Genomic DNA, 15,243 nt, shown 5'->3' with positions numbered 1-15,243 from the left:
TGTGTCCTGGATTTGGGAAGGAGCTCGCGGCGGCGGAGGCGGCGGCGCTGAGGGAGGCGGCGGCGGCGAGCGGAGCCCGGAGGAGGCGGAGGAGGGGGAGCCGCTCATTCATTTTTCCTCCGCATTTCTGCCCCCGGCCGGCCTCGCCCGCCACCCGGACTTCGGGGCAATCTTGCGAACTGCGTCGCGCCCTCCCGGCGCGGGGGCTCGAGCGGCCGGCAGCCTCCCCCTCTGTCTGGGGTCGGGGTGGTTTTGCCTCGTCGAGACGGATTTGCGCTTTGCCCCGTTTCTGTGCAGTTTTTTCCCCCTCCTGCTTCTATGGGTTTGAAAATGGAGGCCGACGACGCCGACAGCCCGCCCCGACGCGCCTCGGGTTCCCGATTCCGCCGAGCGCTGGGCCGCGGTTCCCGGCGCTGAGGGGCCGCCCCGCTCCGCCGCCCGCCCCGTCCGCGCAGCCCGCCGGGCCGCCCGGCGCCGCCTTCCAGGACTGTTTCCTCGCCCTGGTTTGTGGAGGGGGGGCGAAGACTGAGTTTGAGACTTTCTTTTCCTTTCCTTTTTTTTTTTTTTTCGTTTTTTTTTTTTGGAGAAGGGAATTTCGTCCCAAATAAAAGGAATGAAGTCTGGCTCCGGAGGAGGGTCCCCGACCTCGCTGTGGGGGCTCCTGTTTTTCTCCGCCGCGCTCTCGCTCTGGCCGACGAGTGGAGAAAGTGAGTATGTGCCCGCCGCCCGCGGCCACTGCGGGAACTTTTCCTCCGAGGGGCTGCGCCCTGTTTGCGAAACCCGAGTTGCCACCGTCGCAGCTGTCGGGCCCCCGGGCCCGGGAGCGGCGGGGCGGGGCGCCCAGGGACCCGGCCAGAGGCCCGAGCGGCTGCGGGCCCGGGCTCAGCGCATCCTCGCGCGCGGGGCCTCGCGGGCTTTCTCTTTCGCTGTCCCGGGAGCCCTGCCCGCGGCCGGCTCACTCGGCAGCGTTCGCTCCCCGGCGGCCCGGGCGCTGGGACTCCGTCGGGGAAGTTGGGGCCGGCCTCCCGCACCTCGCCCCTCGCCCCTCTCGGCGCGCGGGGCCGCTCAGCACACGGTGCTGGCCCCGCGCAGCGCGCAGACAGCGGTGACAGCTCCCTCGGCCGCGCGGCGCCCTCGCTGCTGGGGCAGACTTGGTGCCCGGTGGCGGGGAGCCCAGCAGCCCGTGGGGTGCAAGCTGCCCACGACGGGGAGGTGCCCGGTAGGGGCCCCGCAGCCCCAGGAAACGTTTCCAAACACCCCAGCGCGGCCTCCTGCCGCCCAACGTGCTTTGCCCCTAGGGCTCCTGGCCTTTCCCGTCACTTTCGCTTGGTCCGCGGCAAGTTACCTGTCCCCGGCTTCCCGGGGCTGCTCTGTGCGGCTCGGGGGTGGGGGCAACGTTCCTGCCTAGACAACCCCCCGCCCCCCACGCAGCCTCTGGAAAGATGCGAGGTCGAGGGCCCTGCATCAGTCAGGCTCTTCCGGGGAGCGCGTCCGGGGCCCCTGGTTCAGAGGGTCCTGGGACCTTCTCCCAGTTTCTACTCTCCTCCTGGCGGGGCTGGAGGGGTGGTTGGGCAGCATCCGCGTGTGCGCGAGTGGGTGTGCGGTCGGGGCCGACGTGCATTTCCACACACGTGCTCGCAACGCGGGGGTGTAGCCGCTGCCACACGGCCGCGCGGGGACACCTACACGCCTGGCCCTGGCGAGAGGTGGTGTGCGCGGCGGTTCGCGGAGCGCCAGGGTCTGTGGCGGCGGGGGTGGGGAGGAGGGGGTTTTGTTTTGCGAGCGCGGAGCCCTGGCCTGGGTTTTGCGGCCAGCGTTGTGTCGCACTCCCCCCAGCTCCGCACTTCTTTTGTACACAGTTAATAAGCAATGTCGCTTCACGCTCGCTATCGCTTGCGATCAGATAGCTTTTGTTTTGGTAGCGTCGGGTAGGGGTAGGGAAGTTCGGGGAGGGAGGAAGAACTTAGGGCCCCATGGTGTGTGGAGAGAGGAGGAGGAGGAGGGGGTTTTGCTCTTCTCAAATTTAAAGTGTCGCTTACTGGTACATTCACGACGGTGGGCAACTTGAACACGATTAAAGTTTAAATGCGGTGGCAGAACTGGGGCTGGGAACGATGAGGGCGTGTGGGTCGGTGAGTAATGTTTGCCGAGGGTATGCAGGTGGTGCCAATTAACTTTGAAAAATCACGACTGAGCCTTGAAGAGTGAGGGGGAGAATCAAGAGGCAGCGGGGGCTGTCTGGCCCCATGACGGGGGCAATTCCGAAAGGCTGTTTGTGTCAAGCCTTCTTCAACGTCTTGTAAGAAATGCGTCCATGACGGAGTAAGAGCAGACTTTTGTAGAATTAGCGTGTTTACTGCGTGGAGTACAGCGCGGATTGAGGCCGGACCTTCCACAAATCTGAGCTCTCCTGCTCTTTGTTTTCTAAACTTTCAGCTCACTGGATTGGGCGAAAGGCTTTCGGCTCCCTTCTAAGGCTTACAGATGGTGTTTAGGGGGACAGAGGAGGGTTTCTAGCCTTTAAAAGCTAAATATAGTTTAGAAGACACAGGAGAGTTAATCCATTTTATTATGGCATGCTATTGAACTGTGTAGCGTCTTTAGTTTTATTATTTAATGTTAGTAAGTTCCGAAATTCACAATAGCAGTGATGGCCTTGCTTCTCCGAGGCAGGAGTCGGGCATTTTAAAATAGGATGTCTTGCTGTTTGGAGCGATTCTTCGTGAGAAATATTCTTTGTAAAAGGCGGCTCTTTCTTGAGAAAACAGGCAGGAGGGGAAGGGCTATTTTAATGTATGTTTATAATCCCAGTAGCCAAAGCTTTTCTTAAGGATGCCTTGAAATGGTTGATTTCTGAAAACCTGGTGGGTGGCTAGAAGGCACCCCAAATCCTGATTATGGTTTGTTGAACTTCTAACTCGGTCTCTGCCCCTCCCTACAGCTCTGAAGTTTTGAGGAGTAAATGGTATGCTCACTGTGAGCGTGAGATCGGTTTTTAGTCCAAAAGGTGCAAGAACACTTAACTCTGGTGGAAATAAACTGAGTCCTGTTAGAGACCCACATTCTTTTGGCTGTCTAGTAGAGTAATGAAGATTGGGGTGGTGTTGGTTCCCTATTGTGTTGGTGTATTTAGGGATTAGTGTTTTCTCTTTGCCTGCGACAGTAGTAGCGTGATTTCTTTATCTTTAACCTAGAAAACTTAGAAGTCTTTGAAGCAGATGAAGTCATACAGACATGTTTGTTTTCTATCAATATAATGCGAACAGAGCCTCTAAGTAGGAGAGCTTTGGAAGTTATGAGTGATAGCCAAAATATCTGATGACTTTCTTTTTTTCAGTCAATGTGTGCTGTAAACATATTGTGGCCATCTCATTAAAAGGGTTCAGTCATCTTTCTGCCCCAGGCACAGTCATATCCTATTGTCAGAGAAATATAGGTATGCGAAAGATTGGTATTTAAAGAAGTTGGTGTTTTATTACCAGAAGAAGAGCCCAGAATAAGAAGTTTGGAAAGAACCTAAATAGCAAATTATAGTTTAGATTCTCCAGAGTGAAAAAGCAAGTAAATGGTGCTTTTGAGGACGGATGGGGTGTGGGTCAGGATTTGAAGTTTAAAAGGTTATATGTTTGATATTTCAGAAGGATTAGAAAGGTCTAACCTTAAGAAATAGGCTAAGGTTGACTGGAAGAACCTTAAAGACATCATGCTAAGTGAAAGAAGTCAGTCGCAAAAGACTACGTATTGTATGATTCCATTTATATGAAGTCCAGAATAAGCAAATCCAGAGACAGAAAGTAGATTAGTGGTTGCTTAGGGCTGGGGGAGGAGGGAATGGGGAGTGACTTCTAATGGGTACGGGGTTTCTTTTTGGGGTGATGAAAATGTTCTAAAATTAGATTGTGGTAATGATTGCACAACTCTCTGACTATACTAAAAACCATTGAATTGTACACTTTAAATTAGTGACTTTTATGGTATGTGAGTTATATCCCAGTAGACTTTTTAAAAAAAATATATGCTAAGTTTGAAAAGAATGCATTCTGTTAGTTTGAACGTAGAAGCTAGATTAAAATTAACTAAATTCATCCAGCAGGTTGATGTCTCTTTTTTTTTTTTTTTTTTTAATATATGGAGTTTTTCAGAGACATGAACTACAGCAATACAACAAACTGATAATTGAAGTTTACGAGTGATAGATAATCTGATGACTTTTTTTTAAAATCATGTGCACTTTAAACATTGTGACCATCTCATTAAAAGGGTTCAGTCATAGGAGAAATGAACAGAAAGGAAAAAGAAATCTTGCTTATCCATAGTTCAAGTTAAGGATTGAAGGGTTGGATTAAAAAAACACAAATGCTTGTAAGTAGATTTGTGACAGTAAAATCCTTAACTGAATCTGAAACGATGTTGGTCTTTCCAAGATTAGAGTTTAGGAGCTGAGTCTGGATGGCTTTTTGTGTTTCCAGTTTTCTTACATATGTTTTCCAACAGAGAAATAATGTAGCGTTTTAAAATGGTAAAGAGTTTCCACTCTCCTTTTTGATATCCAGTGTTAACCATCCTGGTCGTAAAGACTGAGGATGAACTGTTCATTTTAATATAGTGGTTTTTTTTTTCTTTGTTGCTACTTTTATTTCTTAAATAGCTTTGGAATCTGAGCAGGAGGAAGAATCTTTGTAGGATGCAGTAGTTGTTTCAGACATACACTAATTTTTTTAAAAAAACAAAATTTCTTATGGAATAAAAGATTTAAAAATATAGCAAAGGCATTTTTTGTTTTTAAACTGTTATGCCTTTATCCAAATTTACCTTAGCCTTTTAATAGGAAAAGACCTAGAGAGTAATTGTTGTTTACTTTTGTTTTTAGTCTTTGTCTAAGGCTTAGTTTACTAATGAAAATGTTTCCTGCCTGTTGTATTGTTGCAAGATCAGGGCAGTAATGAAAATCAACTGTATCATTTTCACTTGTCCCCTTCCAGTTTTGCCAAGGGGAGTCCTCAAGGGACACTAGCTTCCTTTTAAATCTGGTTTCATTTGTTTTGTAAGAATGTGCTGTATGAAGCAACTGAATCCAGCCAGCACCTATTGGGCACCTGCTGTATGAAAGCTGGACCCTGTGCCTGGGAATGCCTGAACCTACAAAGAAAGAGGACTTTGCTTTTGTCTTTGGGGTGTCATGAAACAAAGTTGCTTGAAAATTCAGATCTTTTTCAGACTCAGCACAGGATACATAGTTTTCACATAGACAGCAAACAGCATTTAAAGCCCTTTAAAAACATTTCTGTAGTCTTAAGATATGAAGCAGACCAATGTTGTTGATCTTCCGAAGGCTTGTGTGCACCATTTTTGCCTCATTAATACTTTCCTTCCTATTGCAGTGTCATTGCAGGCTGTGACATATGCGAGACATTCGCCCATCTTGATCAGCCTTGCTGCCTTTTTTAAATAATATTGGTTATGACAATTGTGATTAAAATGTGCAGTGTTGTAGTTACCTTTTGCCAAAACTTTAGGAGTTACAGGTGTGTACATGAATGTTGCATAGCATGTTTTGAGTTGTGAGGAAGATGGGATTTATTTCAAAACTTTTCTGGATTTACACATCACTTAGCTTTCTGGAAATCATTAGGAAACTTTCATAATTTTAAGGCTTTGCATAATTTAAAATAACTTACTGCTTTTAAAAGTGTAAGGGGGCAAGAATGAGATCGAGCAGGCAATTAAATCTTGAAATCTTTTTAAATTGTAAAACATACAAGCCATGTTTCTCTCTGGGTTACAATTTTCTTGGATTTGTTTTCAAAACTCATTTAAAAGTCAACCCCAGTTCACAGAAGAGGTATTTGTGCCCGCGGGCCAACTTGCTTTGAACTGCTTTTCTTAGCCAACTTATGACAGGTGCTATCTGAGTCCAAGAGATGCGCTCCTCTCAATTGTACTAAATATATAATAGTTGCACACGTGCTGGGGATATAGTTTCCTGATTTCTCTGTCTGAGATGTTCTGAAGGAAAATTCGGAGCGCTTTCAAGACAGCCAAGTGAATAATGTACGAAGCACTCTGACCCCTCCTGGAAAATGGTGTTTGGCATCAGATTATCAAGAGGAAGTTTTCCAGTTATTTGTAAAGATACGATTTGGCTTAAACTAAGGGAGGTGGTACAATAATCCCGATGTTCGTGCACATTGAGACCTGTTAACATTTGGGGAAGATGACTGATTTCCAGCATTTGGAAAGATGAAAACCTTGAAATATGTGCGCTCCCCACCCCAACCCTGTGGATCTGTGAAAGAACCGATTTGTTCTGAGGAAAGGGCTTATGTTTGGTATAAAATAGTTAATAAACAAAAGATCTTTAAAAACAAGTTTGGTTGTTATCCCAATAGGTGCCTATTCCCTTGATGTGATGAAGTTTGTTTATTTTATTGAATTGCCTTAGTCTAATTTGACTCAAAATATTAACAATATCTTTGATTTTGAGGCTTTTGAACTGTGAAGAATAAATTGTTTTCTATTTTTAAATCATCCATTTTACTCGTTGTAAAGTCCAAATATCAGTTTGGAAGATTTCCCTACTTTTTTCACTAACGCCAATTTCACTTATGGCTTATGAAATTGATTAATTTCAAGATCTTAAGGAAATACTGGTATTTCTTTACTTGAATTGAGAAATAGTTTCTTCTCCCTCCTCTCCTCCTCAATAAATGCATGTTGACCACTCATTGGACTCAGTTCTTTAAGTTTGAAAATTCATTCTGATACTGTAAAATACCTTACATAAGTTTTTAAAGATATGAGTCAAACCGTAGAAGTTGCTTGCTATGTTTATTTAAAACGCTAAAGAAACAAACCTAGTAAGCAAGGCTTTCAATTTTCTTTCTTTTTTCTGCCCTGGACTACAAGGATTTTTAAACTTATAGGTTGCTCTTCGGATTTTACTGGAATATAACAGAAAGTAGTTTCTTTTACGATGAGTGCTGAATGCTTCTGATTGCAGTAACTTTACAGTGTGTTGTTGCTTGTTGTTGATGACTGGGGAAAGTAAGTAGGGAAGCAGGGACTGCCTTTATTCTCCTGTTTCTCCTCCTGGGTCAGTGCTGGTGGTGTGTCCATGGAGCTGAGTGACTTTGTCCCACATGTGATGGCTGATGGTCTTGAAGCCCACACTTTATCTGAAATAGTCACAGGGAAAATGTGCATGCAGATGACCACTGCCACCAGACACTGCAGAGGTAGCTGTGCCTGCTTTAAATTGCACACATGGTAATAGTCTGAAGTCTTTTGTTTTTCTTTACTTAAAGCGTTTGTATTTTAAAGACTTTAGAAAGTAGTCTGTTCCTAGTCCAGAAGGTTCTTGGGGGTGGGGGGACTGTATTGTTTTGTCTCACTCCTCACTCAGCCTCCTTAACAAGACAGAAGACGGGCATCTACTTCAGTAATAATTACATAATAAAAACGCCATTTGTTCAAAATTGTGTGTGTGTATTTCCATCCATTCATCCACATTCTGAGAGTTTTAAATACATTATTATTGATAGTTTGTATGGCTACTTTCCTTTTAACCTGGCGCTAGCTTTCTTTCAGCTGGCTTTGGAATTGTCACTTTAGTAAATCCGGTGTATGCATCCTGCTTTTTAAATTACTCTTGACACGGGAGAACAGACATATTTTGACAGTCTTAAAGCATACATGTTTTATAGAGCAGAACTTTTAAATTTCACTGAGATATTTTGGATGCCTCCTTTCAGCTTGTCCTCTCATGTAAAATGCAGTCAGTGGTTTGTCTCTGTAAAATGGATTATTGAAAATACGTGTTTGACTAAGTAAATGAGACAGCACCAATTTGAGTTAGGCACATTTTAGTTAATAGCGCTTTAAGGAACAGAAGTCTGATGATAGTTAGGGAGAGGTGAGTTTATGTATTAACAGTGTTTCAGTTTTCCCAAATTTGACGTATCTGAAAGACCTTTAATAATTTCCTGGAGAAAAGTAGGAAGCGTCGAGAGGAAGCCCAGGTGAGAGGTCTGTGACCCTCCTGGCTGTATCAGCTTGCAGCAGTTTTCTAAGTCATTAGCTGTTCTATTTGGATTGTAAAATCCTCAACGTTGTGCTCAGATTTATCAGTGTCATCCTGTATTCATTCTCCCCACCTAATTTTCCTAAGTCTCATAGTAGTAGGATAATATACAAGCTCAGGGTTTGAAAGAGAAGCACAGATTGCCATGAAAAGAAATGATCAAAGAGAGCAGTGACAGAGGAAGATGTGTTGCTCAGCTTTCCTTAGTTCTGTTGTCTGATTTCTGTGGGTAATGAATTCATGGCATATGTTAGGTCACAATGTCGTATACTTCTTTTGTTATTGTCACCTTACCTGGGTGATATATTTGGGATTTTCTTTCTAACATGTATGTACCTTGATAAGATTTTCCACAGCAAAGTTGGCTCAGGATGGGATTTCTAGTTAAATTTCAGTTCTTCAACCCATCCTTTCCTGGGGAGACGGGTTAATTGAATGTTTCCTTTCCATCTCACTGAGTCACTTGAAATCATTCAGATTTGCCCCTGTTTCTGGCTCCACCCTGGTCCAGTCCAGACCTGCATTGACTCTCTGAGGAGATGTTCATTTGGCCTCTGAGCTGGCCACTCCAACTCCTGTGCGATCCCTCTAGTTCAAGAGATTTGCCAGCCCCAAATTCTCAGCATGTGCCTTTTGTGGTGCCGAGTCATCGTCCAAGAATCCAGTCCAAGGCTCCTCATCCTGGGCTGTGATGAGGATGAGCAACTAAGACATTGCTGTAGGGATCCTGTGTTAATTCCCAGCACTCCCCAGCCCCCTTGCTTTAGCTCTGTGGTAAGTAAGCCGTGCTGGTCCTGTCTCCTTGATTTGGCTCCTGTGTTTGTGACCTGGCACGTTTCTCTGCTTTCTGCTCTGCCACCCCATACTGAATGGTGGAGAGCGCTCCTCTAGAGCACCGCAAGGTTGCCTGGTTCCGGTTTCTCCTTCACTTCCAGTTAGTTCTCTGGCCCCCAACAAGTTCTTTAACTTTTCTGAGTCTCAACAGAAATGTAGAGTCTTAAAATAATTGAAGGAGAATTTTCTCCTTTTCTCACTAAACAACAAAATAACATTTTAACATATGTTTAGAAAACTGTCAGAAAAATTGGGCAGGGGGGCGAAGGTAATTTTTTTCATTTTTAAATATCTTTAGGCTTCAGATAGATCTGTGAGATAGAGACAAGATTGTAACAGTGTAAAGGTGGGACACTCATTATTTCCCCCAAGTATGTTTCTATGGTTTTAATAGATCTGAGATCCCATCCTTTAATTTCTAACTCAGATTCCTTTTCCTTCATGAAGCTTTTCTAGATCACCCTAACTTCTGTAGACCTGACTTCCCCTTTCCTCCTTTTGAGTTCATAGCCACCACTGTGCTGGTTACATGATTTGTTGTGTCTTGTACCTGAGCTGCTGTTATTACTTTACAAGGCTATAGAGAGCATTGGAGCCAAAGAGCTGGGTTTGAATCTTGGCTCCTCAATAGCTAAGCTCTCAGGCAGATTATTTAATCTTCCTATGCCTCAGTTTCCTCATCTGTGAAACAGTAATTTTAATAGAACCTATTTCATACATTTATTTGTGAAATTAAATGAATTAATACATATGTCAAGTCTTTAGAAAGGAGGCTGGCATATACTAAGCCCTCAGAGTTTAGCTTGCTGCTGCTCTTATGGACATGACGTCCTTGAACAGAGATGTTCTTTGGATAGTGCCAGAAATGTAGACACACTTGATATTTGACTGCCCTTGTCAACTTAAATGTGGTACAGAGCCTGGCACACAGTAGGTGCTCAATAAATGTTTGTTCTGTAATAAAACTATTTTGCTAAGGTGCTTTAACAAGATTACAATTTGCTTGTTAAACACAGTTGTGTGGTTTTACCTTTTTTTCAGTAAACAGTGGCCAGCCCCTGCAGTTCAACTTCCATTTCAGAGATCTGTTTATTATGCTTTCTCCCTTAATCCTTTCATTTGTCAGTTTCTGCCAGTGCCTGAGAAGTGTCCAGTGTGCACTTTGTCCACCTCACTAATGCGTAGGCGCCATCTAGTGGCCAGAAAGGAAACTCAGCCCCTTCCGCGACTGAATTAACAGTGCCCTAAGGATGAAGATAGCCAGCCCCCACACTCCCTTAGATTTTGCTTTCTGGCTTGCTTCCTGGAAACCCGGGTGCAGAAAAACGTGCAGACGGCAGACTTCTGTAGAAACCATTAGGATGTGGTGTTGGATTAAGATTGTTCTATTGTGTTGGTGAGCTAGCGTGAAAGAATTGGGGTCTTCCTAAGTTATGTAAACAATTTTGGCAGAGTTGTTATATCTAGTGTGCTGTTTACAATTCAGGGTTTGAGATTTTTTTTACAGGACTTTAATAAAGGAAAAGTTCTAAAATATACTTTTGAGATTAGAGATTTAAAAAAAGCCTATTGATTCATTTTGAAAAATAAAACAAGATTTACTTTCCATTGCTCTATTTAAATATGTGGTAACACTTTAATTATCATTCTTATACGTGTCCCCTTGGGCAATTTTATGTAGTTAAGATGCTCACCAGCCCTAAATCCAAATAGAGAACAATAAACACTTCCGGTCCTGGCGTTGGGTCTCACATTGGCTGTATTTTGTTAGGTACTTTTTTGTATTTGGTTTCCTACTTTTCTTGGAATCTACTTTCTCACTTCCTTAGTTGAGACTAACAGTGTATAGGTGGTTATTGAGGTTTACATTTCAAAAGATTTAGCCTCATTTCCCTGTGATTGCCTTTTATTATTTTTAATTTGGAAATCATTTGTTTGCTATCTGAGAGAGGACTGGACCTGCCATCTTCTCAGACATTTTGAACAACAGCTCTGGCTGTGAAACAGGCTGTACTTATTCCAGTCTCTTTGCCTTGGCAGGTGGAAGCCCCTGTGCTTGGAACAACTATAGTACCAATTTGCCCCCTGGCAAACTCCTTTAAGAATTAGCTACAGTTTCACCCTCTGTGGTGGCCTTGATTCCGCATGCAGGATGGCCCCACAGCACCCTCTTTATATCTGTTAGTGCACCACCCCTGTATGGTTTCCCCCACTGGCTGGGGAGGGGAATGCTACCTTGGTCATCTTTGAATTCCCAGGACTTGGCCCAGTGCCTGATGCATAGGAAGACCTCAAGAAATAGAAGACTTCTTAAAGGGGTAACTCCCTCTACCCCATTCACTTTGAAGCACTCTTTACAACAAATTTATTTTCATAATGTCTTTATAGCTCTGCCAGCTGAAACGTTTTATCACACCAGTTACTACTACATAGAACTTGAAAGCAATACAGTTATCTTTAAAATCATTGTTTTGTCAGGCTTTTTGCACATTGAGGTGAATAAAAATCTTGGACCTCCTGGAAACGTCTCTTGTGAGTCTGGCCCTGTGTCCAGGTTGCCTCATCCCTGTGGAGGGAGAGACCTTGTTCGTAAGTTCCCTACAGATAGGGTTTAATAAATCGTTCATCCACACCAGTTGTGTTGGCGGTGGACTTGAAACCATGGGGGAGCTGGGCGCTTGATTGAAGGTAGGCAGTCAGGTAGACTGTGCTGTGTCGTGGTACCCAGCATGGCCTGACCCAGCATGGCCTGACGAGGCTGGGTGGGTGCTCCCTCCTCTGCAGCTGCTGACTGCTCATTCGCTCTCTTCTTTCTGAATGACAGCGTGGGCCTGGGCCTTTACTCATGGCCTTTCCAGCCTTCAGATCCTGAGACACAAGGCAGAGAGAGATGGAGCTCTTAGGAAGGTCTGGTTGGAACCAGCAGAATCACTGTGAACAGACATTTGCTTCTGTTTCTTGCACTCTTTTCTTGATGAGGCCAGCAAACTGTTGCACTGGATCCTAGCAGGAACAGTAGCCAATCTTATAGGCCTTTCCTCACGTGAGTGCCCTGTCTCCTTTCGGGCGCTGGTCCAGGCCTCTGACGGCCTCGTTGTGGGGCCATTGCAGGTGAAGCCTGCCCCCTGCTCCCCCCACAGAGGAAGTTTACTTGTCTAGGATGGTGTGAAGAGGACTCCTGAATGTAATCAACACCTAAGAAATTATCCTTAAAAGCTTCATACTCCTGAGGAGACTTGTGAGGCGGGATATTTCTTACAGAAAATGTAAACATAATCATTTGAACCTGGCATGTTAATTTCAAGCGTAGCTTGTAAAAGAGTATCTTGTAAAATCTCCATGTGGATGTTGCACCGGGTGGATGTGGACTCAGCAGGACAAGCCAGGACAGCGCCTGCCTTTCATCTGCCCTTGTCGGTGGGGTTTGCATGTGCGCGGTGCTGCCTTTGAAGCCCGTCCCCTCAGATACCTCTCTGTCTCTCTCTCTCAGATACAGAGAGGCATATGGGAATGGGACCTATAGGCCTCAGTGTCCCCATCTGTAGTTTGGGATAATCCTGCTCTATCTGGGATGATGTGAACATTAGCAATGATGTATCTAAGATGCCCAGCAGAACCGGCCAGTAGAGAGCATCCAGCAAATGCATGTTTTTCTGCCTCTTCTTCACATGCCGTGGTAGCCCTGTTGGACTCTCTGTGGGACTGCAGTCCTCCTGCTCTGCCCCCAGCACCGGGCATTGTCCCCGCTTAATGATAGAGCTGCTTTCCTGTATCCACAGTGAGGGTTTGAGCTCATGAAGTCAGAGCCTCAGGCCAGCCTCTGGAACCACTAACCAGCCTGTCTCGCTGCACCAGAAGAGATGCTGTCTTTAAGTATTAAATGGGCTGGCTCCCAGGGATCCTTATGTCCCAGGTCGTCTCCTCAGTTGAGGAGGAGGGGTGGAAGGTGAGGAAGATACACAACCCTGCGTTTGGTGTCAAGGCCCCCAGTGTCCTCAGCTCTGAGGACAGCATATGAAAAACAGGCGTGATCTTTTTCCTCTCTCCTCAAGGAGCTTACTCCCCAGTTAGGAAAAGTCAGACACTGGTAAACAATCCCAGGCGATAATGTGTTCAGTGCTAAATTATGGGACTCTGACTAAGGGTTTGTGGAAGTGTGTGGGCTGTAGGGGTGGAGTCACCCAGCTACTGAAGGGCTTGAGACGGCTTGAGGGAGGACGTCTGGTTTTAGTGCACCTTGAATGTTTGAGACTCGGGGTCCCAGGGGACAGTGCCCCAGGATGGCAGAGCCTGTGGGGGGTTGTGGTGGCAGTGCACACCGATGGGGTGGAGCAGGCATCAGAACCAAGCGCACTGGGAGACGGGCCTCACGATGGGTAGAGAGTGGGGAGCTTTGAAACCTTTTGAGCACTAGAGTGGGTCCGGGGACAGGGTGTGCTGGGGAGTCTGCCCCGGCCCTTTGACGGGGTCAGCATTGGGAGACCAGAGATGGACACCCCAGTGTGAACCCATGAAGTTGTAGAGGGGGGAGACCCAGGAGGAGCATCTGAGCACAGCCCTTCAGAAATGGCGAAATCATTCAGCTCTTCTTCCCTCCCACCACCTCCCACCTGCCCTCTCCCCGACTTCATGAAAGCTCCCATGGAGGAATGCTCACCTTTGATGGAGGCATCAGGGGTACCTGGTAAGATTGAGGACCAGGTTACCACCGTGGGAGTACTGCAGCTTCCAAACTTACTCCTCCCTTCTAAAACTAAAAGTAGGGGGGCACTACCTTGTAACTTTCTAAGGGAACCAGTTTAGAGATGACCCTGGTTTCCATCTGAGCTGTGTCAGAGGGGCCCGGTAGCTCTGGGCTGGCTGGGGCATCCTGGGGCCTTGCTGTCCTGCGGTTGGGGGCGGGAGGGGGCTCTGCCCCCCTGCAGTGCTGGCAAACCTGGCAGGGCTGTTTCCAGCCCTCACCACATGGGCCGGGAGGGGTGAGGAATGGTTTGTTTGAAAGGGGATGCCAACTCTGCGTCCAGGTCTGGGCTTTGCTACTGGTGCTGTTTAACTCGTGTTGATTTATGTTTGTAACTCGCCTGGGCGCATTGTGGTTCTCGATGAGAAGCCGTCGCCGGTCCAGAGCCCAGGAGTGGTGCTGGCGGATTCCTGCTGCCTGTTCTGCAACTGGAACTGTTTTTGCCTACAGATAACAGGAAAAGACACAGTAAAGCAAGAGGCTTCCTTGGAAGGTGGTATCACTTAGCCTGGGGGCTTTTGTATTCTGTTCCTGTGATCAGGAGAGTGAATTCTGAATTTTAAATCATTTTTCAGCTGTTCCAGCAAGCGGAGCCTAAGCATCTCAGACAGTCTGTTTTCTCCAGTTGGAAGCAGGCCTTCTGCTGTGTCCCAGATCACTTTTCCCCCAATTATGTTTGATGGTCCGGATTCCCTTTTGAGATTTGAATTAGAGCCCAGAGCCTCTCAAAATGAGAAGTCTCCTGGTGGACTGTGCCTGAGACACCTGTTTCCCCTCTCCACCCCAGTTTCCTCATCTGTAAAATGGGAGATGATAGTGGCACCCATCGCAGAGTTTGGTTACAAGTATTTCACGAGTGAACACACGTGAATCCCTTAGAACCAAGCGCCTATCCTAAGCACTAGGGGTTAGCTGTTATTGTTATTAAGGGTGAGTGAAATATATACATTGGACATTGTTTACTTCCTTTAAAAAAAAATTGGTACCCTCCTGGGTGTGTGTGTACTGATGTTCACTCTTGGCTGCCTCTGCCTTTTCTGGCCTTACATTCAGACCTTCATTGTACGTGGAGCTCTACGGAGCGCCTGTGAAACCACCTCTCTACCTTGAGTTCCTTTCTCTTCCTGATGCTCCTGCCTCCGGGGAAGGGTGTGACACATTCTCCAGGAGAGGGATTATCGATCCCAAGAAGGCCCATGCGTCAGGGGGCGCAAATGACCGAAATGAGTCATTCACATAGTGGTGTGAGTGGTGTACATCCCAGCCCTCTCCTCCTGCCTCAGGGGCGGTAGGTAATGAGGGGTCATGCTACCTCCTGGGGACGAACCAGATCTGCGGGGTCAGGGGCATGAGAAATGGGAGTGGGAGTCATATCCTCAGCCAAAATTTAGGACACAGGGTCTGAAAAACATGGATCTACTTATCCATAAAAACTAATTAAAAGATTTTAAGTTGAGAGTGGGGAAAAACCGAGAACCTGGGGCCCTTGTGGGTCGAGGGCTGTTTGCAGGGATGGGAGTCCCCAAAGCCTGGGGCCCTGGGCTGCCGGAGAAGGCTCAGTGGAGTGGGAAATGGTGCCTCATTAGTA

General features: G+C 46.4%; 1 protein-coding gene across 1 annotated transcript in view; it reads left to right on the top strand.

Moving 5' to 3' along the window:
* The first annotated feature begins 558 nt into the window (after positions 1-558).
* IGF1R (insulin like growth factor 1 receptor) overlaps positions 559-15,243 on the top strand; it is a 290,959-nt gene continuing 276,274 nt past the window's right edge. The window contains exon 1 of the mRNA XM_023651179.2: positions 559-707. Within this exon, the coding sequence (XP_023506947.1) occupies positions 614-707 (94 nt within the window). The 5' untranslated portion in view covers positions 559-613. The remainder of the gene's footprint in view (positions 708-15,243) is intronic.

This window comes from Equus caballus, chromosome 1, assembly GCF_041296265.1.
Source record: "Equus caballus isolate H_3958 breed thoroughbred chromosome 1, TB-T2T, whole genome shotgun sequence".
NCBI classification, from domain to species: Eukaryota; Metazoa; Chordata; class Mammalia; order Perissodactyla; family Equidae; genus Equus; species Equus caballus.
This window is presented reverse-complemented; position numbering and strand designations above follow the sequence as displayed.